The sequence below is a fragment of the Malurus melanocephalus genome, unplaced genomic scaffold (assembly GCF_030028575.1).
Source record: "Malurus melanocephalus ecotype Western Australia unplaced genomic scaffold, MMel_1.1 scaffold_394, whole genome shotgun sequence".
Classification (NCBI taxonomy): domain Eukaryota; kingdom Metazoa; phylum Chordata; class Aves; order Passeriformes; family Maluridae; genus Malurus; species Malurus melanocephalus.
Window position 1 is genome coordinate 88,411 of NW_026623626.1, and position 24,807 is coordinate 113,217.

The following is a 24,807-nucleotide window of genomic DNA, read 5'->3' on the forward strand; positions in this document are numbered from 1 at the left end:
TACACAGGCTTGATCCCACTGGCTGGGCAGGGGCAGCAGAGCAGCATCCCCAGGCATTCAAGTGACTCAGAAATTTTTAGTGGAGCAGAAAAGGTTTTTTTACATTAGCTATGCAAGAGTTAAGGGTAGACAAAAAAGGATTTCTGMATATGGAAAGATGAAATAACACAATGAAGAAGGAAAGTACAAAAAATAGGGGACAGCCACTTGGTTTTGCAGGCTGACATCTATTGTTCTGTGCAACAGAAAGAGTAAAAGAAAAAAAAAAACCCTTCATTTCCACTTTTATATGTGCAAGAAGTACAAGAGCCAATCCTTAGTGCTGACTAATTAACTAACAATTTGAATGCGTTTGAGAAGAGACATCTGCATATTTAAACCATCTCTCTCAAACAGGMATTATCTGTAAAAAAGTTCTGCATGAAAAAAATTTAACAGTAGATGCCTTTTAAGGCTTCTTGATGTCCCGAAACCTTCTCATCATTTCAATCCCCCTCATTTCCCCTGTATCTTACATTAAACAGAGAGCTGTTTTTCCTTCTTTCAGCTTCTGGCAGCAATAACGAATAAAAAAAAAAATCTTAAATTGTTATTGTTTTCTCCAAAAAGCCCTATGAATGCAAATCTATAAAAGCTGCCTCGTGAATGGAAAAATCTTCAAGTGCCTTCTTTCACAGAGTTGCACTTTGGACAGCTGCCCAAGTGATAAACAGCCCTCTGTTCAGTATCTGCATGACACAGTCTTGCAATATGGTGTGAGAGATAGCAGGTTTGTTATAAGATAATGACTCCCTGGGGCACTAAATGCCACAAAGTTYGACTCATCTAATTCTCCCCAGCAAGATTAGCTGAGATAGCCACTCTCCCCAAACCAGTCCCATTTGCAATGCACCCTGTTAGGACCTACCAGATACTGGGCAGGACATGGCCTTGCCACATGACTCAAGCAGGAGAGTAATGGCTTGTGACATCTATTGTGCAGAAAATTAAGTTGATAATTCATTTGTGATGCTCCTTCAGCCTTCCCCCCATGTTATTGTGAATTTAGCAAGTATTCTAAGTCACATGTAACAGTACTAATCTCATAGCAAATTATTACCACAGCTCTGCAGTAAATGCAGCTGGCAAACTGCAGTGAGCTTGACAGCACAGCCTCCTTCCTGCCTCCTGACAAAACCAAGTCTCGAACACAGACACATTCCCACCTGTTTAAAAAGCTCATRGTGGTGAGCTACACAAAGGCAGGTGAGGCAGGATTTAGTTCCATTTGCTCTCACTACCCAGCAGCTTGGTCCAGTGGYAAACATGTCAGTATGGTACAGCTGGGCTGAGGCTGGTGTGACAGGCAGCCTGGCAGTTTTGAAATGATGTGCAGGCATCAGCAGAACTCAGAGAATTGGGCTTCATGGTTTACTATGCATGGCTTTATTCTAGTACAAGACATGCAGGGCAAGTAATTCACTGTGCCRTAAGCTTCTCATGCAAACCCAGGGAATTCACTGAGGCCACACCGTTGTTAACCTATGGAGCTGCTAGCAAAGGGCAGCATTGTGTTGTATTTATGTAATTGTTTTCTTAATCATGCTTGAATGAAAAGCAGTCTGGGAGCAGCAACATCACAGACCATTTGGGGGGAGTTATGCTGCGTTTTCCAGTTCAACAATAATCAGATTTTTGGGTGCAGCCCTGCCCAAGGGMTGTTCTGACTTTGCAGCCTCTGAGTTGCAGGTGACTTCTGAGAGCCCTGCCAGTGAGGTAGCCAAACTCAGCCAGGGTCCCACAGCTAAACCTGCTCTCACAGCTTTGTAAGAGCCCTTTGAAACTCAGAAAGTGAGTTGTCTCCTATASTCCACTGGAAACTGAAGGAGAAAACCAGACATTTATTTCTGATAGGATTACACAAGGCAGGACAGCCAGTCTTCTGCTRTTTCTATTTGTGTTGCTTTCCTCATACGATCATATTGTGACCCTCTGGATTTTTGATATCTCTTGGGGTCCCAGTTCTTGTGGGATGGGAGTTTACAATAATGTCCCTTAGCAAAAATGCAGAAAARCTATTTCCTATTACAGACAAAACCTTGAAATCCCCAACTGTAGRGTTTCAACATGCAAATCCTTCAAAGTGTATTTTATGCAGATCATAGTTACAACAGGCAATTGACTGACTGATTAACAAATTCTCTGACTTTACAGATCTGTTTCCCTCCTGCCAATATAAACCACMCTTGCTCCTCCTTTCTCTTAACATTTTGTCTGGGGTTGTAGTCTTTGACTTCAGTTCAGCCAACCCCTCCTCTGACCTCTCACTGCAGGTAACTACAGGCAGTGCTGCATTTCAATGATCCCAACCTGCTGGATGTCCAGAAAGTGCAGCTGTGATAAATTCTCCTTTACAGCTTTTCAAAGATGTCACATTTGGCACAGAAGTCCCTTAACCACAACTCATCAGTGGCTGGGTGAGTTTTCTGGCTAAGTTGCAATGAGCTTGCTCTATTCTGATGTTCTTCCAGCCACTGTAAGGGGCAAGGTCCTAATTTGGGCTTCCCATATAGGGCTACTGAAGGGGTCGTCAGCTTAGAAGTARCTTTACCCGAACTGAGTGTCTGCCTGAACTCTAGCAGGAAATTGGATTTCAAAGACTGACACTATGTTGTTGACAAGCATTCTTGCGGACCTCAGAGGAATCTACATATGTCCTGGAAAATTCTTTGGGTTCTTCTGACACAAAATGCTTGTGTTCTTAAAATTTCCACCAGTACAGTTTTAAACATACTAAAGATAAATTAAAGGTATTTTAAAGATTATTTTACATGTAAAAAAAGCATAGTACTTACTCTTCTTCGTATCTCTTTCTGCAAAAGAGAAGAAAACAAAACATGCATTAGAATGGCCTTAAAAGGATTTATATAGATCAGGAGCAGATTCTCAGATGTGCTTCAGTGACACAGAGTAGCCATAACTGGCGAGTTAACTTAGGCTTATGGCTGCTATGTGCCAGCAGAACTGCACAAAACAGTCAGAGGGYACTGGTGAATCTGACCCTACAACTTTTAAAAGGACAGTCCAAAATGAGAAAGGATTGTCAGAAACCCGGCTTTGGCTGTGAGACCCAGCCTTGTCCTCACACACTCTCAGGGAAGGAACTTTGGACCATTCTGCTAAAAATTGTAACATGAAGTCATTAATACAAAAAGTAAAATTAAACATGTCATTCTTACACTTTACATACATTTCTGTCTACTCTTTAAATAGAAAAGTATTTCTAAATTAAAAAGAATACATTTCAGCCTTTTAGGGTGTAGAGTCAAGGAAGCTGTTAAGTTTTTTGTAGACTACACATCAGCTGAAACCCCTCTGCAGCAGGATATTGATATATACCTGAAAGCACCAGGGACTTAAAACTGTAGTTTGCCAACCTGTGCATAAAAGGTGTTCCTTATGGTAAGAATTCACTCAAATGCAAGAGAACCAAATGTCTCCATCTCTGCATTAGGCTTTCCTGACATCACATTTTTTGCTCCCTGCACTCTCATCTTCTGGCCCAGCAGTGCCTCGCTGAGCATCTGGAAGCTGCTGCTTTCATTGCTTCTGCAGTGTCAGCATTTTGTGTGTTTAGGATGTCCCCCTGCCCTGTAATAGTTGACCGAGCTACTTCAGGCTGAAAGCTGAGCAGGTAGTTGCCAGCATCCTTTCATTTTTACCAGCTGCATTTCTCTGGCTAAGCTAGCAAACAACATCCCCGGTTTGCATAATGGCTGCTGAAACACGGGACTCTACAGAAATTGGATTTGCACATGTCTCCAATGCAGACACCTACATTTTGGGATTGATTTTTTCCTCTTCAGTCAAAAGCAATAGGAATCTCAACATAGCTAATTAAATCTGATTTGTCTCTACAGATGTGCAGAGTGCCACTCTCAAATTGCTCCTGATATAGAACTTGTTTTTCACATGTCAGATATTACTCAGCTGAGGAACAGAAGCCTCTACTAATGTCAGCTCATTTAAGATTTTTTTTTTTAAATGGAACAATATTCTTTCCAAGGGAAAAGAAAAATATTTAACAAGTAAACATTTTTCAAAAAATAGTTGCCACCAGCCCCCACATTTTTTATGTCTCACAATGCAAAACAACCTGTAACTTATTTGGTAACAATCCTGCATAGTTTTCTTCCTAGGGCAAATATTCTCCTATGGGCAGTAACAGTTTTAGATGACCACAGTTCTGAATCTGAGCATGCACTTGCAGATCTTAACAGTTGAATTGAGTGCAATCTTTAGGCACTGGGAAAATTCACAACATAATATACACACACCAGTGCTTTTATCGTTGGTTCCTGTTTAAAGGCTAATCAGGAAAGAACAAGACAAAACAAGGCTTCATTGTAAGGAAGTCCTTGTCACTTCCTGCTAGCAAAGGCTACAGTGGCTCAGCACAAAGTATCCTTTCTCTTCACAAAGCCCAGCTGTGATTTTGAAACAGGAGCACCTCTCACTGGCTCTGGAATTCAAGTGGCAACATCCACCCTAGGATGTACATGGACATGGATGTACATCTTTATTTCCTTCCATGTCCCCTTGCCTCAGTAGCAGGGATAAATGAATGACAGTAGTGGCTTCTCTTGATTAGCCAGGAAACAATATTGTAGGCATCAGCAACTAAAACACCCATTTAGGGGAGATACCTGGCTATCTCTTAGCCCAAAAGCCTGAATTTATATGAAAACTTTTTTCTTTCAACTTTCGGGGTAGCTAAAACCTGAGAACCCTACACATATACTTTAATATATTTAATAGCCAGATGTGTTGCAAAAAGTAAGTTTCATTTTCAACATAACCTGTCTTCAAAGCAAACATTTCTCTTTTAGTGTTAYTAATATTTTCCTTCATCACTCTTTCCAGATTTCACTTGGATACTTCCCATCACCTAAGTCTTAACAGATCTCTGCAGATTAATCACATATTAGGGTGTGGTTGAAATATCTGCTGCTGATACACACTCCTTTATTTGTGATAACTTTACATCTCTCCTACAACTGTGCAGCATGGGCCTTTTCTGGAGCTGGAGCCAGACCTCTGGTCTGAATCTGTGCTGTGTTCCCTCCTGACAGCTTTGTTTAATGCTTTTGAGGGACAAGRGGATTTATGGGTGGGAAGAGAAGCACCCTCCATGGAGTGGATGAGCTGGTCCCTGTGACTGGCTGCAGGAGGAAGCTGTGTTGGAGGAGCACAGATGGATCCATTATTCGATGACATCTCCAGTTCTCGACACATTTTCCCGAGGGGCTGGCACTGGAGCCTATGGCAGAAAGCCCCTCCCTCTGGTGGGAACTGGCAGCTTGCTCCAACACTGTTTCCTCTCAAATACCCCCATCATGASGAGTTGGGAGCTGCATAGCAGCTCCAGATCCTGGGGCCATGTAGCAGCAGCCCAGGAGCACCAGTGCACTTCAGTAGCTCCATAACAGGCTGTTTTAATTCAAGGGGCAGACTTGCTGAAGACAGGGGGCAGCAAGTTTCCTGSGAGTTGGAAAAAATGTTTCCAACAGCCCATGGTATGATGCAGCATTTTTCTTTTGCCAGTATGGGGCACTGAAACTAAGGGAAGAGCAACCTTTCTTGTGCTATTTTTGGCCATCTTAGAGAGAAAGGAATCTAATCATGGCCCCTGGCTTGTCATCTTTTCATGAAAGCAGCATAAGCCAGAGCTCCCAGCAAGCCTTATAAAACTCTGGATTTACAGGGGACCTTTCATCTACATCCATTTAAAATGCTCCCTGCCAGGCAACTGACTATGGACGGAAATCATCATTTGAAAAGATCTTACTTTAAGGACTGTACACAGTCTCTTAAATGCTGCTTCAGTTCTTCATCCTTTTCATAGAATTCCAGCATGGTGTGTGCATCATCATGGTGATAGCAATAGATTTTATATGTGTCTTCTAGTGGGCCTTTAATCTGCAAGAACACTTCCCCTGTTAAGGAGAAAAACAAAGCGTGTCAAGTCAGACAACAGCATCTCAGAAGGAGTTTTATTATTCCACCACATTAGCCGTGAGCTAAAAAGGCTGGCTTCCACTTTACTTCCCTTAGAAACGATCTTGCGTGTTTATGTGCATTATTTATTACATGTATTTCTCAGCTGCTCATCTTTGTCATAGCCAGGCACCATTATATCAGTGTTAATGCACAAAAATTCCCTCCGGGAAAAAGCATGRAACCTCTATACCTCACACCCCTTCCAACACAACCTCCTAATTCACTGCCCCAGCTTAATGCCCCTTCACTGGAAAACACACAGGAGAGCTAAACTAATAAAGGGAGACCATTTTTGTGTCATGGGCTGGCAAGAGGGATGAATGCAAGCCTGTTAGTTGTCCTTTTGACTTTTTTCATCAATATGAACTTAAATGGGTAATAACAGGAATAATGACTCGATCTTCCATTAGCCATTTCAATTTTATCTGTTTTGCAAAATCCTGAAATGGCAATTTTTATGACCTAGAATAGAGAATTTTCTTCACATGACAGAGGAAACAAACCCTACCCCTCCCCTAATCAAATAAAACCACCATGGATTACAGCTATTTTTATACAATATCTAGGTTTATATACAACTGAAGAGGGAGTATATRCAACTTCCATTTCCAGTTCTCCACACCACCATTTTCCCACAAAGAACAGTTGGGAATTTTAGAGGCACTAAAGTAGTCCTACACTCATTTCCCATTTACTTCTGGACCCTAATTCTCTCAGCCTAAAATTCCTGTGTCTGTTTCTGTGTATGTAAGAAATTTTATCTGAGCAGGCAAAGCATGCTTCATCTCTTCTACAAGATATTAGTTCWGTTCTTACACCCTTATGCAGCAGCCCCCTGATCAGCATCCTTGGAAATGCATATAATAAACAACAGCAATGCTAAAAACTCCTATCTTGTGCATTTACTGAAAATTACTTCTATGTGGCAACTAGTCCAATGTTTTATAAACATTCCCTTTGAGTTATAGTGATGATTATTAAAGTTAAAAGCTGAACACTGCATTAATTGGGAGCTCTCTATTCATTCACAGAGCAAGCACTGAGCCATCAGGCATCCTGCATGTTTCATCCTGACCAGAGTGTGCTGTTCCATAATACATTGCATTGAACTGCTCCGTCTTAAAGTGAAAAATGATTCAGTTACCACAGTAACACAGCTCCGGGTTTTCTCCCCTAGCAGCAAAGGTTAACTGGGCTGTCTAATGCATGTTGGTTTCGGGGTGTGAATAAGGGGAAAACAATGAGGAGCTAAGACCACCACAGTACATTTTAGTTACTGTAAGGGCACAGTCAGAAAAGCACCAGCACCAGTTAAATGCTCTTTAGCTGTCTTGTCTGTCTTGTGCTTACTGCTATTGCTGATGGMTACCAATGCACTTTGCATCCTGACTTTCCCTGAACTCCATACAGGTCTTTACTACCCAACAAYGTAAGGGAAAACCCTAACAAGCCTTAACCATGATCCTGCACACTTGGTGACTAATTCTAGAGATGATAAGCTCTCACAATTTTCACTAACTTTAAATGAAGCTCCAAGTGCTTAACATGGTCTGTACTATGCTAAGCCCGTAAGCGAGGTTACGTTTTCAGGAGGAAAAATGTAATGTAGCCTTACAGCTCATTTCAGTATATACTAGAGGCTGAAAATTATCTTTTCTGGGAGGAAAGAGTTGGGCAAGCTCTGTTCACTAAAGTATTGTGCCATAATGACAGATACATTCAYTGATGATCAGTGATGAGAAAAATTAAGTGCTGATTTCATGAGCAGGGTGTTTTAACAGCAGATGGATTTCTAAAACCTAAAGCCCTTCTTGGTTCTGAGCTGCATGATCCAAATCAGATGAGGTTTGGGCATATCACTGCAGGAGCTTGCTTTATGGACCAAAACTACCTTGTATTTGGGCACAGCTTTAAAAGTACTCGGAGTGATGTAAATCTGCCTGACACCTTTTCTGGAGTATGGTAGTCATCAGTCTCAAAGAGAAAATCCTAGGAGGAAGGCTCGAGTAACAGAAACAGTTTTTCCCTATTGCTCTCAGTGGTGCTTCCAGTGWGGACAGCAGTAAAAGAGGGAGGAAGAAGGAGCCTAACAGCTAAAGCTGGGTTAAGGTTACTAGTCTTCATACTCTTCCATACACAGTGTCCAGGACAGACAGGAGAGAAAATTCAGGAGAGAGCTATAAAAGGTATTTAAACTCTTTTAGCTCAGATTAGGAGACAGGTTTTGAAACCAATCACTCATTAGTCCTCATCTCCCCTGCTCTGGCTGTGTGGTGGAGCAGTCACAGCAACACAAACTGGATCCCTCTGAGGATAATAATTACCGGAAGACACACTTCAGGGGCACGTCTTATACAGTCCAGCCACAAAGGGCATCTCAATCCAAAGGCACAGGCTCCTTAGCAAAAACCCTTTAACTCTGCAAGTCTGCTCCTGTTGGACATCACCGCTTGTCAATGTGGACATAGCATAAAGTGTAGAGAACATATACTAAAATAGGACATGAATATCAGCAACCACATTGTTTTGCTTTCAAAGTAGTGAATTAGCAGTTYTTCTCAACCTCACCATGACTAGGTTGCCTTCCAAAGTACTTCAACGCAATATTTTTTAATACATTAAACATGGCAGGATATGATGGGTGTGCTTATTCTATAGACTGGCTTCAACAACTTTTACACTGAAGATCCTCAAAACGAAATTATTACTTCAATGTACTTTTAGAGGACAATAAACCTACTAACTTACTGCTTATARTGATGCAATCATTCTCCCTGGTTTTGTCTCAGCCTTTGGAAGAATGTCTCACACCTTACTTGAAAACTTTTTTTCCTGTCATAAGTTAGCCAGCTCTGTGATCAGTGATCCCATGCATTTTCATGGTTCTTTGTCTGATTCTGGAGGAATACACCCTAATAGAGGGATGAAATTGTTTTCTTGACTTCTGAATGTGACAGGGAGCTAATAGAATGATTCTCTTGGCTGTGAGAAAGGCACTTCCTGCTAGAATAGAACATTGCTTATTAAGGGTATGACTCATCATGATGCACTTTTACTGAAATACCGCCAAACAACACAGACGTATCAAACTACGTTAAGCTGTTGCCTTGGCAAACCAGATTGAGACGTGCCAGGATTAATACTTTTCCCAAGCCTMTTATGCTTTAATATCCTGTTTCTTAGTAAAGTGTCAACTGATATTTTTTACCYGATTATTTGCAAGAAGAGGGGGACTTCCTCTAATGTGTTACCTGTGGTATGTGGTCAGGTTAGCCAAGTAAGAATCTCCCTTGATCTCTGAATTACAGCTGGAAATTCTTTAAACTGCACTGTCTGATTTTGCACTGAAGCAATTTCAAAATTCTCACCTGATCCCTTAAGGTGGCTCACCTACTGCCTCTGCGCTGAAGAAGCAGTCATGGGAGAGCTGATGTGTGTTTACTTCTTAAATCTCTCCAGCTGAGCCAGAATGTCAGTCAAGTGAATCAKAGCCTTAATGTTCATGACCTGACCTGCAGAACTTGTGAATGTTGTGAYATATCCAGGGCCAACCTGTTTGGTGAAAATACCCATGATCCCTACAGACATTCCCACATAGAATCCCACAAACTTCAKGYTCATYACRGCTTTCTCTAMTGTCCACATACCTGTCAAGCACATTTAACCACCTCTCACATGAACTGTATCACCAGCAGATACAKGTTTACAGTGTTTAGGGTGGGTTAGGATTGTGACACRCTTGTTATTCCAATAATTTTTAATRCTTTTGCTGAACATACTCTTACAGTATGCAATGTCAGAGTTAGTGTCAGCATAAGTGGATTTAGGTAGGCAATATCAAACTTGATGAAACAGATCTCAGCAGTGAGTTGTATCACTCAGAGCTGCACTTTTTTTCTCATTCTAAACTAATTTTCTCCTTCCTTTCTCCATCTCAGCATCCAGATGGATGGGAAAAGAGCATCATAATCATACAAGTACAGTAGACCAACTGGACAGGTTTCACATGTCATTTTTCTTGTGTCATTCTGTACAGCTTCTAGCACACTAGCCTTTGAGAGGGATACTGTTAAAGTCTGAGGAGAGTAGAGGACAGGAGACTGTTATGTTTAGTCTTTCACATAGCTTTGTAGAACTCAAGAGAACAGTAAACATACCGATTACTTGCATGGGTGGTTCCACATCTGTTGTGGCTTCTTCCAACAATGACAGCAGTTTGGCTGATAGYTGATGGACCAATTCAATGTTGCTGAACAAGCCATCCACGTCAAAGCGAGCAATCTAATGGAATACAAATATTAAGCAGCTACTGACAAAGGATAAAGAAGGACATTGTGTATTACAGAGCTTCTCTTGCTACACCCTGAGTGTTCAACACTCCAGGAAACACCACTTCTGCAAAACCTCATATAAACATCCTCCTTGTGACTTCAAGGACACATACACAGTTTTCACGTTGGTGTAATATGGTTGATGCAGTTAACAAAGGGTATGTTATCAAGCGTTTTCAACCTTATTTTGAACTATCCCTAAYCTGAAAGTGTTTACCTAGGAAGGAAATAAATATTATCATCTGAATAAAGAAAAGATAYTAAGCTGGCTTTGAAATGTTTGTTTACTTTCCCACTGAGGAAAACAATAGTTGACAGTGGGTTTGATTCCCTGATTACCACTCACTGTCAGAGGCCACTACATACACTGAGAGCGTGGCACTTGTGTATGAGCTGCCAGGTACAAAGACTTCTAGATGGTTGGTGCCATTTTAAGTTAGTTGTCCGATAAATCCAAAGTCATGATTATATAATTTCCACCAAAAAAAGCACATTTGCAATTCTGGATATTAATATAACCTAAAGAACTTCTTACAGAGCCTGGGCACACAACATGGACTTTGGTGAATTGAATCAATTGCTACCAACAGAAATGTCCCTTTTCATTTTGGAGGTAGTAAAAGATTTCCAGGACACATAATTTTCATTGCACAGCAGGGCAATAGTTACTATTTGGGGACCAGTGGAGATAACCAGTGGCAATGTGCTCTTACAGAGAACAAAGACAAGACCAATTTCATCATCCTTATTGAGACACTCTGAACCAACCTCTCCATTTGGAAGAGAATTGCTGATTTACATAGCAGCTTACCAGATGCCAGGAGGATCAAATTTCATGCTATTGTAATAAAATCAGAAATACACTTTCAAGTACTGATGCAGTTAATTTCTTTATAAGCATTATAGGGGTTGAAACATGTTTTACCCATTTGGAAATCTGAAACAGATTCATTGCTAGACCAATTTTCTAAATGCTGTCCTTCTCTAAACACATTACAAACTTTCAATATGGTAGTTTATTGGAGAACTAGCATTAAAAACAAGTAACATCCCTGAAAGCCTTTCAGAAATGCAGAGATTATTAAATTAAAACAGTTRCAGTCTCTAAATTACTTTTCCTGTATACATCTAGCATAAGATTTCTGACCTCCTCCCCAGCATGACTACATCGTATTTGGAACTGAGTTGTGCATGGACACTTCCACCTGTTAGCACAGTGACAAAGGACAGAATCAAAATGAATGTTTTCTGTTGGGTGAAAAGGAGTGAAGGAATACAGCACACTCATCAAAAATCTCAGTGAGTTCACCCAGGGAATACTCTTGCTTAGTGCTGGACAGGCTGGCAAGGCAGTCAAGTGGAGACTACTAAATAGATGAATGAGTGAGGAAGAAGAAGAAGTCAAGAACTTAAAGTTATGTCAGCAGATGTCAGCTCTTCTGAAAATGGGTTGGAACAAATTCTGACAGAGTTTTAGGAGTTTTTTCCTACAAATTGAAATACTGTTGAGGAACAGGTGATCTTTGAAGTCTCAGCTGAAAAAGAAAATAGGTATGATTGGCCTAATAAGATCTCTTGCATGAAAGGTAGTTTATGAGCCTTCTTTCTTAAATGTATCTTTTTTGTGTGGAATGCAAATTTCCCAAGTGCTCACTGGCCTGTCAAGCATGGTATTTACCCACCACAGCTGTCTGAGAGGATGGATATAAGGTTATCTTAACCAAATTTAACCTTGATGTGGAGGTTCATGTCATTCCAGTTTCTATTGTGGTAATAACTTAGTTTTATTAGTTGTTACTACTTTTGGAGGTACCAATAACCGTCTACCAAGGCATGAAGCAAGGGTTGTAACTACAGAGCAGTATGGAAAGCTGGAAGTTTCTTCCGCAGCCCATAGGCAGGGAACTAATATCAAAGCTGACCTCTGGACAGGTACCTCGAAGCAAGCTTTACCCAGGTGCAGCACAAGTGGTCAGGGAGCGTATCTGACCGTCTACTCTCCTCACAGAGCCATCAGACACATCACTTCCCAGAGCACTGGCTCCAGACCTGCTCCCAGCACCACATCACTCTTACGCTGACACTTGTGCTTGCATTGAGATTGCCCACAAGCAGAACACGGCTGAGCTGGGACCCTGGCATCACTGCCTCATCCTCCACCCCTGRCATTCACCTGCTTGTCTCTCAGGGGCTGAACCACCTCCTTGATGCAGAGATCCAGGTCGCTGATATAGTCTTTCTCCGTCTGCATGAGTTCTGCGATGATTTTCACCCTCCTGGCCATCAGGCGTCTGCTGGCTTCTTCTTCTTCTTCTTCATCCTTCTGTGGCGAAATAGCAGGTGCTGAGGACACCGCCTGTGGAGCCATTTTTTCTGTATAAAAGAGGGAAAGATTTGTGAGGAGCGTCCTAATCCTGCATGCTCACCTGGCTTGCTCTGCATGACCGTGGCTGGTGGACAAATGGCCATGGCAAGCAGGAAAAGAAGCACAAGAAATGGCAAACCCAAATTAGGCTGAGTGTCATCCCATCTCCTTCTTGGCAAAGCAAATCATCCATTTGGCATTAAGGGGATGATGCATCACCGGCTTCCCCTGCTTAGATGTTATGTATTGGACAGAAATTTTCTATGGAGCACAGGAGAGACTGATTCTTGTCGCACTGAAATGCAAGGATAGCTGATGCCCTTCTACTCCTTTGAAAACACAGTTGTGGTCTGACATCTATTATGATTTGGAGGATGGGAAAAAAATGTGCTCCTGTGAAAGAAAAAGGCTGTTTACCATAGAAAAAGCTTCACAATAATAACCTTTGTTCTGTACAATGTAACGTTGAGTCTATTCATGGGAAATTGAGGGCTGCAAGAACTGCATGACAAACTTTCAAGTGAAGACAATGTTACTAATGATGATGATGAATCTTCCAACTATGTTTAAAAATAATTTTTTGAAAGAGACAAAGGAATTACAGGAGAATGTGAGAAAACCTTTCATGATCAATAACTGTTTCTTGGAACAACAAAGATAATTTGGATTAGGACATTCTTCACTGTTTTTCAGTACTTAACAAATAAAATATCTTATTTCTTTCAAATACATGAAAATACAAGCAAGTTTTCTACAGAAGRGTAATTTATGTATGCTACAGGACATACACACAACCTTCTTATCTGTAATGATTGGCTTCCCATTTGCTGGTTTGTAAGCCAGCCTGCAGAGATCCATGTCAGCTGTTAAAAAGGCACTGAATTTTATCTGTGTACATTGATAATTTATATTTTTAATTAGGAAACAAACATAAAAAAACCAAAAACAAGGCAAAATAAAAAGTGAAATATTTCAGAGGCTGTTCTGGTGTTTTTCTGCTAGCCACAAGATGGTGCAGAGTACCAACAAAGATGGACATATTATTAGCATGCTCAAGTCTGCATCACCCAGGCTAAGTTCTGACAGCATCAGCTTTTATTGCTCAGCAGCAAAGGATGGGAATCTCTGCTGAGGATCAGGCTGCTACACCTTTGTGTCAACCTCTTGTAGGGACTGTACCAAAGGAGGCAACAACAAGCAGATGCAACAATCAGGTGCTTTGCTCACTGATAGGCAACACTGATTATATTGCAGTTATTAGAATTTATTGTTAAGGGTAAGGTCATGAGCTCTCCAGCGAGCATCAAAGAGCACGCAGCTCCCCTGCACAATACCAGCCAAGGGTGCAGAGAATAACCCAGGGATGGACTTGTGGGAAGCCAAGCAGCATCAGGACAGAGGGCTTTGACCCATCTTCTGACAAGAGGGGTAAAACATAATAAATTAAATGTATCATCTTTGCCCACCCCTTCTACGATTATGCTGACCACTGATATTCAGAAAGGATGAGTTTGTTGTTAATAGTTCTCCCACCAGGTTTTCAAGTAAGACTGATGTGACCATAGGTAGTTTTAAATAGCTGCTTTTGGGCCTGCATTTCTGTCTCTACACCATTAGTTTTAAACAGTGAGGACAAAGAACCCAAACAGACTTGGGCAGGGGGGTGGAGATGGGGCAGGAGGGTAGGGGGCCCGTTTTCTCAATTTTTCATATTTAGATATACTTTTTAGCTTGGAATTTTCAGCCTTGAATTTTGTGTATAACACAAGCATGAACATTTTGTCCTCAAGTTTGTACAGAGACAATAAAATGGAAACATGAACACGATGTCTCCCCTCTGCAAGGCCTCAGCTATCAAAAGAATTTTAGGCTTAACCTTGCCCTGGTGYGTTTGTGCTGGTGTGAGTGCATGAACTGCTGCAGAGCTCACCCTCCAAAGGGGTTATGTTCTGGGTATAACAGACTCTGTCCTTTTGTGAGGGGGAGAGGAAAACTGGTACCAGTAGCACTTCACAGCTCCCTCAGAGAAATTTCYTGCTAGGGCTGCAGAATAAGATCACCTTGCCTGCTGCTGGCTTGCTAAACCAGCACATACCTTTCCTTCTAAAAACTTGCAGTACATAACCACATTTATAAATTCACAAGGAACCACATGAACAATCCATTTCTATTCCAGTTTTGCACCAAAATCAGGATTTTTCTTGAGACTGGGTGTGAAAATGTTTGCATGCATGTAACTTTGTGTGAAGAGTTCAGGGCAACTCCCAGGAAAGTAGAGAGAGGAAGATCTCAGAAGCATATTTTTGTCTCAGACACAGATGTTATGATAGCAGATGGAATTTTAAGGTAAACACAAGATGTTGTATGAAAGAACTTTCTAATTTATCTTATTTAGAACTTATCTTTTATACTGGTAGCAGGGGAAGCCATTACATGAGCAAAATAAAGCCACTGTATTCCACTTCAAGCTGGAAATCACAATCCCTYGAGAGGCTGTTCTTTTAGTTTGTGTCATTAGATAGCCCTGATCAAATTTGATTCTTGTATTATGTCAGGGCTCATCTATTATCGTTATTGCATGATAGAAATAATGCCAGGAAAGAAAAACTATTCTCAACAGGAAGAAATAATAATGAGAAATATCAGATGTTGTTTCCTTATACAAAACATGTTTTTTAATAAATGTTTCCTTTTGTTAAATGTGATATAATTTTCCATTTTCACTCAATGTGTTCACTTTTCATTTCAGGCATATCTGTCTCAATAGAATGCAACAGCAAGATCTTGAAGCCATGATTACAGCCAAAATGTATGATTTCTTGTTCAGCTGATTGCTTTTGACCAGTTTGAGAACRTTAGTAGCTTGCTGAAATCCTTGTGGAGTAAGTGAAAGTTTAATGAATGCACAAACAGCAAGTGCATATCTAGAATATAATCAGACTCATTTCTACCTGGCAATGTGTACCAGCCCTGGAAAAGCTGAAGATGGAGGATTAGCAGGAAGAGACATTGCTGAGGATTAAGTGTTACAGTAAGAATTTGACTCATACATCCTCAGAGATACCAGGTTTAGGAAAAYGAAAAAATAGTCTGTTAAATAGTTTATTAAACCATTGCGTCTTAAAGCCAGTTTGCAAAAAACTAACTGGTACTTTTAGTAGGCATAAGAATAAAAAGTAGAAGGYAATGTTTGCAATTAATGCTTTTGTGATGTCAGCTCTCTTCAGGAGTTATCTTTCTGGAGGCCTTTCCTTTGGTGATGACTTTGGTTTTTCAACTGTGTATTGAAGYACATGGCTCTAATTGCAYGGAACAGGAGGTTCATGATGTGAAKACAYGGACAAAGAAGCCACAWGTATTATAAACACAGTTCCTTGCAAGTGTGGAGAAGTGTGCTAAAGCTATCTCCCAGATGAAGCCATCCTGGAATGTGGTGAGAACATGGAGGATCAGAGCTTGCAATGTGCAAATGCAGCAGCTCTCTTCTAGGTCCAGAGGAGGTACTGGAGGACTATTCCCATCTGCTTAGAGGGAGGAGAGGCAGGTCTGCCTCAATCCACAACTGTGGAAAGGAACTAGGTTGCTTTCTTAGGAAAGGAACTGGGAAGAGAAAGGTACATGCCTTGAAAGCGAGATAAAAACACAAATGAGCGTAAATGTTGGCATCCAATGCAATAATTAAACTTCATTTTTTGGTATAAGAGGAAAGAAAGAGAAACAGAAAAGCAGGAAAATGCCAGAATAATTATGAGAAGTTCAGAAAAGGGGTTACCGTCCCCATGGCTCCAGCGCTGGCTTATAGAGTACGATGAGGATAATCTGCASGGGTACAATGGGTCTTCCTCCGGTGAAGTGGCTCCGATAGCAGACAAGTCACTCAGCGAGGGAGGAGGGCCACAGCAACACGACCAGAAGGGGTCGGGAAGCACGGGCTGCCTCATAGGAGCAGCCAGGACAGCGAAGGGCAGCACAGACAGCAAAGATTTCGGCCTTATGTCGATTTTTACAGCGCAGCCCCCTGTGACAGCTTGGGCACTGGGCACTTGCTTACCGAGGGTTTTGGGAGTGGAAATCGTCACATCCGCTTCACAAAGTTCTTTGGCTGGCTCGCCTGATGTATCAAAAAGTTTGCTGCTTGCTCACTTGGTGTATCAAAAGTCTGCTGTGAGCTCGCTCAATGTATCAAAAGCTTGGGGCTCGCYTGGTGTAACAGAAGTTTTCTGCCCATTTACTGTATCAACCACAAGCTCCTTTAATAACTTTCAACAGGATGCGTCATTTTCTAAAATAAAGCCGTTTCTAAAGTTTTTCTTAAAGGCAACTTAAAACTTTAACTTTCAAACCTTAATCTTCAAAGAGGTAATGGAGAAATATTCCTTACTCTTTACTCTTTCACTGCAGGGACCCACAGTAAGTGACCAGAGAAGCAGCCACAACATATGTGCACRAATTTCCCTGGCTTTCACACCTAGAGAGTGAGAAGCTCCAAGAAGCTCTATCCATCCTTGCTTCCAGTTAAGATGCCCTGGTTGGATATTAGGCTTCCTCTTAGAGGGGGACCCAGGTTTCTCCCCAWCCAGTGCTTCCTGCGTGGAAYCAAAGGTCCTAGCACAKAATATAGGAACAAGTACAGCGATGYCRGKGCATGGAGGGAGTTACAGARCTTTTTGTTAYCTTAAGCAGCATTCAAAAGATGCCAAAGGAAAACACATTCTGCACTCACACTGTGCAGATATGAGGATTTTGCCTGGCACAAGGGATTGGTGAAGGCAGAAGTTATCAAGGTATAATAAACAAATTACAGAATTACTGAGTTTTCACATGTAAAACATGAGTCTCGTATCACCCTGGATAAATTATTCCTCTGTGAAAGMAAGTCCTCAGATAGCCTGTACCCTCAGATAACCTAGCTATTTCACATGGGAACATACACCAGCTTTTATCAGCTGGATTTGGGAATGAAATGCAGGCAGCCAAGTTCCGAGAATGCTGCTGTGGCAGCTTTCCTCTGCCTCCTCRCACTGTCAGTCTGGCTCTGTTCCCTACACCCCTGCTTTTCCTGCAGGTGCTGTGAAGGCTGCAGGCCACAGAGACACTGAGATCCTTGGAAGAGAGGGAGCCTGAAATAGGACAAACAGGGGGGGAGGATGGAGCGTGACAGTGTGTGCAGATGAAGTGTATCACATGAGATAACACACAATACTCCAGATAATACTCCAGATGCCCCTCCCCTTGCGAGGGACCACATGGGGTGTCCTTACAGTTCTGAACCAGAATGGTTACAGTGCAACAATATGGTGCAAACATGGTGAGAATTAGACCACTAAAGATCAAGYTGGGCATTGAAACAGAAAAGGATTGGGAGGGGCCTGARGAAAACCKTTTTCTTTTACTCAGAGAGCACATAACAGCAGCATTGTTCAGGAGCACAGGCTGTGAGTTACATGTGCAAAAAGCCCCTTTCCTGAACCCAGGAGGAAAATGCTGCAGGACGAGAAAGACCTTGCACCCTTATTCCTGGGCAACAGGTTTGCTTATAAAATCTGCATCAGAGACTTCCGTGCAATTAGGTCATTCAATCTTTGATCATTTTTCTGTTCCATAAGGTACAGAGAATATTTACATTCAACGCGCAGGTTCTTTCTTCAATTCCTTGACAGCAGACCGCTCTAATTATGTGTGTGCTGACAGGACTACAGAGAGCTCCCATGTGACCGCAGTGGAAGGGAAGAAAGCTTATCATCAGGTGACAGAAGAATACCCTTATTGTTAGTGCCAACACTTACAAATAAACCTTTCCAGGGTGTCACATACTGGTATAAATACACCACTCTGTGGCWTTGAGCTAAAACCTTAATAGAGCAGGAGCTGAGGAAGGGCTGTACCTAAACTGCCTCCTCACGCACTTCAAGATTTGGCATGGATTAGCTGTATGAATTGTGGGCTGTGTGGCCCGCAATGCAAAATATCCAAATTGATGTTTGCTAATATGCACAGGGGAGGATCCATAACCCTCCTTGTGTTCTAGTCTTCACTTCCCTGCAGTTCCCAGTTATGCTGTGGTAGCTCCTAAGAGTCCTCAGCCCCACGGCAGGGCTGCGCTGTGCTWAGTGCTGTGCAAACACTGTGGGACAAAATGGATTCTGTTCTGAAAAGATGAACTCGCTTCCCAGCCTGACAGCCACTGCAAGAAGTTCAAGGAATAACTCCAGGTTTAYTGCAGCACAAGTTAACAGAATTAGATCCCCCCCCAGCCTAAATTTGCATGTGAGAAAATGAAAGCATTTGTTAGATCGTGACTTCTCATCACAGGGCACAGGAGGGAAAACTTTCATCGAGCCATCTCCTGCACTTTAGGAAATAATCAGAACTTTTACTCCTTACTRTACTTTAGCAAGCCAGCTGCTCCACAGATCAATACATTCTGCAGTGAAATAGGATATTATCTGCATTATAGTCCATAGAAAGTCAGTCAGCGAGCACAGCACAAAGCAAATAAGGAACTAGGGAGTGGCACAGAGGATCTTTACTCCGGGTGGGAGGTGCAAGAAGCTGAGTGCATGGGCAGCCCATGTAGGAAGGAGTGCAGCACAGAGGAGGATGGGATGGAGAAAGATGACCTTCCTGAGATGTAACAGAGCTGCCTCTGAGGAGGCTTTTGTATACCAAGGGAAGGTAGCTTTCTAGGATTTTTCTTTAAATTTTACAGGTTTCCGTGTCATTACTGGTGTCACTTCTCATAACTACATTAGAACCAAAACACATGGCATTCAGGGTCCAGCTATGAACTTTGAGGCAGTGTGTTGTGGTAACTGTGTGATTTGAATCACTATCTAATACAGGTATGTCATTGATGCATTTTCAGTTGAAGTGTGTGCAAATCATTTACCAGGGCAGTTGACCCGTTCACAGCCAAAGTTGTAAGGGAGTTAATATGTAATAATTTGTAAGACAAGGTTCATTTTTGAGGTATGAATTGTCTCACTGAGCACTGCACGTGTGATCTGCTTCCTTCAGGAAACCCGCCACTTTCTATAGCTCCTTTTTCACAGCAAGCACAAGTTTGCCATACAGTTATTAACAAAAACCAGCAATCTCCCCAAAACCTAACAGTGAACTATCCTTAGTTCCTTTCTTTAAATGCCTTTTCATGGTCTGCCCTTTTTAGTTAAAAGCAGCTATCCCCATGACACACTGTATGTTAATCTGCCCTGATCTTGCAAACATTTATGTGCCAATAACTACATCAAGCGAACCCCTTTTACCAAAATACATAGGTACTCACAGACTGGAAGCTTTGGGTTAATTCAGACACTGATCCCAGCCTTAATACAATGCATAAACATTAATATAGTTACTTTTAAAGCTGCTGTTGATGCATTTTCACTGTAGAAAACTCCTATCAGCCAGTTATAGATAATATATTTGAAAATAGAGATGCTAAATACCACTTTTTGTTTTGCAACTTCTTAATTCCTCTTGAAAGAACATACTTGCACAATTTTCTAGTGAATGTAGAGCAGAGCAGTGCATAGAAATGTCACGGGAGCTCTGGCTTAGCTCTTAAAATGATCCTTGATATTATTTCTACATCCACCACAGATGATAGTGAAGTATCTTCCTCAACCCCAGCCTTCCCTGTTCAGAAAAGTGATGCTTCTGTCCAGTTGGTAGAAGAAAAATACATACATATATATTTATATATATGTATATGGCCTGATCAAGGTATTCCTGGACTCTTCCAAGATTGCAGCTACAGTCTGAGTTCTAATGACTGCATGGTTTTGTCCTGAACCTGGCATTTGATAGCAATTGCCTTATTTTCCCCTATCTAAAATGGGGCTGGAAGGTATTTGATTATCTCGCAGGATGAGCTGAAGTACAGATACAAATGCATGCCAAGCTCCTTGAGAATATAATAGTTACTTTGCATCTTATTTCCTTTTTAAAAAAGAGTAAAGTCAGGAGGTGTTGCATGGCTATTCACACCAGATAAGGTATTRAATAGATGCATCTACTACAATAACTAACCTTGAAAATGCTTTCTTGTGTTTTAATGAATCCTTCATTTTAAAGTGAAAAACACTTGCAGAAGTTTTCACCTTTGGCAATGCTATTGTGTACTGCTGTTTGTAGCCTGACAGAACAAACAACCTCGATTACCCTGGAGATCTGGAGAGTGAGAAAGGCTCTCTCTCTCACTCCTCATAGAAAACATTGGTTTACTGTATAAAACAAAACTTAAAAGAAATCCAAGCGCAGAAATGAAATTCTTAGGAGTTTTTATGCCTGACTGCTTCCTCTCTTGGGTTTTTTGTTTTGTTTTCTTCACAGGCTTTTATTTGGGGACCTCTATTTCCAGCACACAGAGCTGCATTTTGAGCATATACTTCAGAGCTGCTGGAAATGGCTGTGGAGGGCAACAGACTGGTTCCTACTCAGGGAACCCTTTAGAGCATGCAGGGCACTGGGAGAGCTTTTGAGAGATGCCTCACCCATGCTTCACCTTGCCCAAACATACTGCAATGCTGACACAGGCAACAGTGCGTGTAAAGACACCCTGGTCCCTGTGCTCTGCCTTGGCTGCCTGCCACTAACACAGATCGGGATCCTCCTGCAGCTCCTGACTTTTAGCTGCGGGACCCTGCCCCACTCACAGGAGATTTCCTTCTGCAGGGCTTGCTGCTTCGCATCTCTCTGTCTTACACATCCTTGTCTGTTCTAATACCTAGCCCAGGTCTGCACTTCGTGTTACAGAACATATTAACAGGAGACTACAGAAGGGAGAGACAACTAAACACAGAGCTTTTCCCACCGTTCATATGAGAGGCAAGTGCAAATTACCATTTGTATCTTTTTACAAAGCATTTGCCACTCTAGGGTGATCAGAATGTCCCAACTAGGTGACACAAAATAGAGTAGCTGTCACCAACAGAGCTGCTGGGTTTTCTTAACAAGAATGRAAAACTCAAAAGCTTTGTGCTAACAAAACCACTCCCCTCACCTTGGAATAAGCTGCTTTGCATCCAAGTGCTATGAGGAAAATGCAGAACATGAAGGTGTGCAATCACAGCACACCATCAGCATTGGCAGGTAGCACATTAGGTCCGGGATCCGTGATCATTTAAGGCACATTACCTCAGGAAAATTTGATCCAGGTCAGGACTTGGCACACAATTGCATTTCTATGACAACGGTAAATATACTTTATAGGAAATTCTACTGCCTTTGTATTTTCACTCTGAGGACAGGCAACTTCTAATCCAATACAAAGCCTGCAGGTACCTTGTTAACCCATTACAGTTTTTCCCAAACAAASGCTAGCAAGCAGAGTGAGCTGATACCAGACCATGCTTTGCAATATGTGGCTGTGGCAGTCTCAGCTGGTGGCGGGAGCTGTAAAGCTGGATTTACTGTCTCCTTGGACWGCTGCCATAAACATAACCTCACGCTCTGCCATGACTTCCAAGGCTTCCCCACCTCCTCTGCTTCAGATTTTAAACAAGAGACGTTCATGGCTTGAACATGGCCGACACGGGACAGAAAGATCTCACACTTTTTACTGGTTATTGCTCTGATAACCTTGACCTCACCTGGGCAATCCCACTCACAAGTTAAAAACTGCTGTTTTGGTGGGACATATGCCAGGARCTTGCCTGCCCAGCCACAGCCATCCACACCTGTGCCCTGGAACACTCCTGCCAGATTCCTGAATCATGGGCCTGACTTACTGAATATTTTKCACCTTCTCATTGATTAGCCATCATGAGGAGGCAACAGCATAATTGATGAACCTCTGTGTTCTCAGCATACTCAGTCCCCATAGAAAACTTATTATTTTCAGGCTTATTATTTTATTTTCTGCTTTTATTGTCTCTCTGAAGCAATGTTACTTCCTAATTAAGTGCATCAAAACCACAATACAGCAATCCAAAGTATTTTTCTATTTTATTTCCTCATAAAGGGTTATGGTTGCAAAAATAACTGTCACTAAGCAGTTATAGCACTATTAGTAATACACACTTATAGTRTAATAACACTCAAACCCTGTTGTTCAAGACCCTGGAAACCCACAGAAATTCATCAGTTGGTGTTCCAGAGYACTCCCAGACCCTGCCATTCACATTCTTCACGCTTTTCATCAATTTGTGGCATCACATTTAATTTTGGATTGACAAGGCCAGTACTGACATACTTTACCACAATTTGTGGTCCACGTGCAATTTGGTTAATTGAAAAGCAACCCTCTCCATAATCACAGAATGGTATAATTTGCATCAGTATATTCATCCAAAGATGTATTTGGACATACTTTAGTTCAGGCTTACAATCTATGCAACACATTWTAGATCCCAGTATTTTTAATTGAGTAAAAACAACCAAAGTGTCCTTGGTGCTTCTTACGACTTGGCATACACCCCACTTAATATGGCAGCCCAAGACAGATAGGACAGAGCCATCCTATTTTCACATTACTGTTACAAATGAGTTTTGGTGAATGAAAATATTTTGGTTGCACATGCGTTTTGCAGGAACTCACAAAACCCTCCAATTCTGTATTTTGTGTCCTGTCTATAAAACACTATTGAGAAAAATTAGGGGAAACATCTCACCCCCTGAAGGTGGCGGGCAAGATAGAGAGGGGTCATTGCTCATTCCAGCTGGGCGGGCGGGGGTGCAGAACCTGCCATTCCCTTCTTTATCTGAAAGCTGTGGCCGTGAGGGCACAGAGACACCACCCCAGTTCCGAGCATCCCCAGCAGCAGAGCGCCAAACAAGCTTCCCCAGTACCTTGCAATTTCTGGCTGTACTCTGTCCTGTCCGACTGACTCCTCCTCAAGCTGCCGTGGTCCCCGGCGGCGGTGGCGCTCTCCACCACGGGCTCTGTCCTCCTCCTCTCCCCCATATACAGCTTGTTCCTCAGCAGGGTCAAATTGATCTTCTTTCCCCCGATGCTTTCCTTCCCCGGAYAATCCATGCTCCCCACGGACAGCCTCGGTGGTGGTGGTGGCGTGGGGGCAATATCTTGATTTTCAGAGAGGTGACCTCCGTGCCGAGGTGAAGGCTGGTTGCTTTGGGCTTGGTTTTGGAGCCAGGACTCGCCAAGCTCCGCAGGGCCCCGGGCTCAGCCCTGCCACCTGTGCCGGAGCAGCTCCACCTCCGGGAAGCTGCCGCCYCAGGCAGCGTTTGCATTCACCTGCCCTATGTGTAAGCGCGCCTGGCGGGGCCGCTTTCAGAGCCAGCCCCAAACCGCAGCCGTTCCCGGGCCCTCTCCCCGCTTCAGGGCACGCTCCTCACCCTGCCACAGGGCCGAGGGTCCCGGCACCCCGGAGCTGGAATTGCATCCTGCCGGCTGTCTGGCAGGGAGATAGACGCCCGAGTGCGGCACGGCATCGCCGTGCTTTCACCGGACCCCTTCCCTYTGCACTGCCGGGCAGTGGAAAGCACACAGCAAGGCAAATGAGAAGGGAAGGCAAGCCACCAATTCGACCCTCACTCCTTCTCCTTGCCCAGGGCTAATGCCCAACCGACAGCCTGGGCACGACCCCGACTCCTTACAGATCAAGTTGCATCTGCTTTTGGGCTGGAAACTCCGGATCTACTGGTTTGAAAGGCGACCAGTCCCTCAGGACAATGAAGAAAAGGGCTGAGAAGGACAASAAAGCCCCTCTGGGAGGTGGGAAGCAGCGTGGAGCTGATGCTTGTCTCAAACCAGGCTCTGTCCTGCTTTACGCTATGCACAAAGGCCAAAGCCAAGGCGAAAGCCTGCCAGGGACCTCTGAGGGATACCACAGGAAACCACCATGCTGTGAYAGACAAGGGAGTGGACACCAAAACACCTGCTCATAACAGCAGGATTAGCCCCTGGAAGAGATCATATTATCCTGTCTGTTAGCAATGGCCTCTGGCACACACGTACTGCCTAGTGATTCTCTGTAGTGCTGGTCTCATCAAGCTCATGTCAAAACAGCAGGAGTTGCTGGCATCTAAGCTTGGACCGGACTTATCCTGGGAAAAGCCCCAACAGCCATCAGTAGCGATCACTGCTGCTGCTGTGATACCCAACCCTGT

At 42.7% G+C, this 24,807-nt stretch overlaps 1 protein-coding gene across 1 annotated transcript in view; it reads right to left on the bottom strand.

The window, feature by feature from the left end:
* Positions 1-23,860, bottom strand: part of ARHGEF38 (Rho guanine nucleotide exchange factor 38) — a 36,677-nt gene extending 12,817 nt beyond the window's left edge. The window contains exons 1-5 of the mRNA XM_057379235.1: positions 23,527-23,860; positions 12,544-12,743; positions 10,197-10,320; positions 5,828-5,975; positions 2,835-2,852 (exon numbers count right to left, since the gene is read on the bottom strand). Of these exons, the coding sequence (XP_057235218.1) occupies positions 2,835-2,852; positions 5,828-5,975; positions 10,197-10,320; positions 12,544-12,743; positions 23,527-23,713 (677 nt within the window). The 5' untranslated portion in view covers positions 23,714-23,860. The remainder of the gene's footprint in view (positions 1-2,834; positions 2,853-5,827; positions 5,976-10,196; positions 10,321-12,543; positions 12,744-23,526) is intronic.
* Between the last annotated feature and the right edge of the window lie 947 nt (positions 23,861-24,807).